This window comes from Temnothorax curvispinosus, unplaced genomic scaffold (assembly GCF_003070985.1).
Source record: "Temnothorax curvispinosus isolate PA1 unplaced genomic scaffold, ASM307098v1 QBEX01004775.1, whole genome shotgun sequence".
NCBI lineage: Eukaryota > Metazoa > Arthropoda > Insecta > Hymenoptera > Formicidae > Temnothorax > Temnothorax curvispinosus.
Window position 1 is genome coordinate 17738 of NW_020214555.1, and position 2636 is coordinate 20373.

At 47.4% G+C, this 2636-nt stretch overlaps 1 protein-coding gene across 1 annotated transcript in view; it reads right to left on the reverse strand.

Moving 5' to 3' along the window:
* LOC112454053 overlaps positions 1-2525 on the reverse strand; it is an 8310-nt gene extending 5785 nt beyond the window's left edge. The window contains exons 1-4 of the mRNA XM_025015239.1: positions 2069-2525; positions 1298-1831; positions 618-1208; positions 114-435 (exon numbers count right to left, since the gene is read on the reverse strand). Of these exons, the coding sequence (XP_024871007.1) occupies positions 114-435; positions 618-1208; positions 1298-1831; positions 2069-2251 (1630 nt within the window). The 5' untranslated portion in view covers positions 2252-2525. The remainder of the gene's footprint in view (positions 1-113; positions 436-617; positions 1209-1297; positions 1832-2068) is intronic.
* Between the last annotated feature and the right edge of the window lie 111 nt (positions 2526-2636).

The following is a 2636-nucleotide window of genomic DNA, read 5'->3' on the forward strand; positions in this document are numbered from 1 at the left end:
ACACACACACACACACACACACACACACACACACACACACACACACACACACACACAGACATATATATATAAAATATTTTAATTTGCATAAGAATAAAATAGGAACATCTTACCTGATTTGATGGGCTTTCTCACCGTACCAGGGTTGGGGTTGATAGACGTCTTTATGATAGGCATGGTGGGTAGCTTGCTGCGCAGTTCATTGATAAGCTTATCGTCGCCCGGCGAATTCTCCACGTCGCTATCGCTGTCGGCCGAGCTGACCAGCGACACCATGGTGACCACGTCACTCGTTTTGGGATCCACAAAAGCTTTCCCTCGTCCCCCGCGATCCTCGTCTTTGCTTAGACCCGACGAGGCGAGGAAACGTCTTTTCGAACTTCTCGATCTCCTCTTCAGAGGCGCCGATTTTATCGAGCGCTCTCCTCGCGATATCTACAGAACAGTTGGCGCAGATTCTTATCTATGTTCTTATCAGACTGATTTTTCCCTTCATTTTTATATCGATTATTTACTTGTGAATTATTTTATTATCAGGAGACCTTTGATTTACGCAAAGCGATAGTGAATCCCCGGATTTTTCAGATTCTAGGAAAAGCTCTCAAGCAACTACTTACCTTCGTCGCACCTTCCTCGTACTTTTCCACGGCATCTTTTCCGTCCTGCATTTTTTCACAAACGATCAATTTATCCGTCGCCTCGGCGAGACCAGGCGCGTCGATCACAATGTTCACCTGTATGCGCGCCGCGGATGCGAGATTTCGTCTCTGCGGCGGCGCCGAATTCGTCCTTCTCGCTTTTTCTAGGCTTGCCGTAGACGAGCTTCTCGTGAGAACAGCACTCTTGTCGATTGGCGATCTCGTCGCGGTTTTATCGGCCGAAGCGCATCTGATCTCGACCGATTTCGTTGGCGCGAGCTTATTCTTCGCTTCCGGTACTTTCGGAGACTTGTCAACCATTGGTACGAGAAAGGCGCGATTGGTACCGCTGTGAAAACTCGCGCGCTTCTGCTTTGCCAACGAAAAATCGGCATTGATCTTCGCCGATTCCGCATTTGCCACTTTCGAGCATGAAAAAGCGGCCGACGGTTGCGATAGATCGCTCATTGGAAGATGAAGATTCGTGCAGTCGATATTTATATGCGTCTTCTTTCTCTTCTCCTCCTCCTCGATTATCTCTGGATTATCGTGCAAGTTGGTAGCTTGGTTCTAAAAAGATCGGTAATGTCCTCCATCCGATTATTTGATATTGAAAAATTTCGTTATTATGAACGGAGTATAATTATTCATCTAAATACCTCGTTATCTCTTTCCTCCTTTTCCACGCTTTTCGCTACTTTCTCAACCCCTTTCGTCAACAGATCGTTCTCCGTCAATCGAGACGCAGTCTCCAGCTTCTTCCCGCATGATCTTCCATCTTCAATAGCATCATCTTCACGCGTTTCCTTCCCTCGATCTCTCATATTGTTTGACGCTGCTGGGTTCCGCTGAACTTTTTTCTCATCCTGAATAGAATTAGGCTTCTTCCTGGAGAGAGGGGTCGGCGGGGCGGACATTGATAGCTGAGAGTCGCAGCGTTCCTCCACTGCCACGCCATGTGCCAGGAAAATGTCGATGTTCGCTTTGTTCTGCTCGCGGTGCTTCCATGCGAGTCGCAGCCTCTCGGCGAGCTCTTGCCGCGAGTAAAGGATCGATGCCTTCTCCGTAGTGGCATAAGCCCTGCCAGATCGACCTGTGGGTGGTTTGGATCGGCCTGGGATCTGCCGAGCCACCACCTCCACCTGGGCCAGACCATCGCAGCCGCGACGATCATCACCCCAGGCGACTCGCACCTGTCAATTGCACGATAATATAAAATAACAAAACGTATTTGTTAAATGTATTTATTACGTTAAGACTATGCACCTTGAGAGATATTAAAAATCTAAAATGAATACAACGTAATAAAACGACTCTTCGATTATTAAATGAAAAAAAAAAAAAAAAAAACGAGTTCTATGTGCTGTCTACAGAAAGGCGAGTCCTAATTAAAACCTAATGGTTAAAGGGAAGCAAGTTTTCTCAACTACCTTGGGCTTCTCTGTCGCATTTGTGGCTAATCTTCCACGCGCGATCGGATTCGCGTAGATTTGCAGGGACTTGCTGCAATCGTCCTCCGCCGATCTCTGACGTCTAATATGTTGTCGACGCGGCGCAGGCTGCTGCAACGACAGCTGCCTGACAGGTCGCGTCGCTCTTCTACCATTAGACATCCCCGGACAATCTTTTTCGCATTGTCAATGTGTCCTCTTGACAATTTCCAAAACCTTTTTAGTGGAGCTTATTTATTAATTCGTTCATTGGCAGGGGAAGCAATCCCTTGACGATGACACAGGTTGAATTAAGGAAAAGGATCTTTCTCTATAAATATAATATTTAGGTTTCTTTAGCTCTCGAGTGAGGAGTCCACCAAGAAACGTTGTCGACGCCACGACTGGGCGCCGACTGACTGACTACCCTCATCCATTGCCCTCCACCAACCTTCGGTGTGTACCAAGTCCAAGCCCGGTTCACAAACACGCTTGTAGGTGTACTAACTCTCCCCTTTTCGCTCTCTCTCTCTCTCTCTCTCTCTCTCTCTCTCTCTCTCTCTCTCTC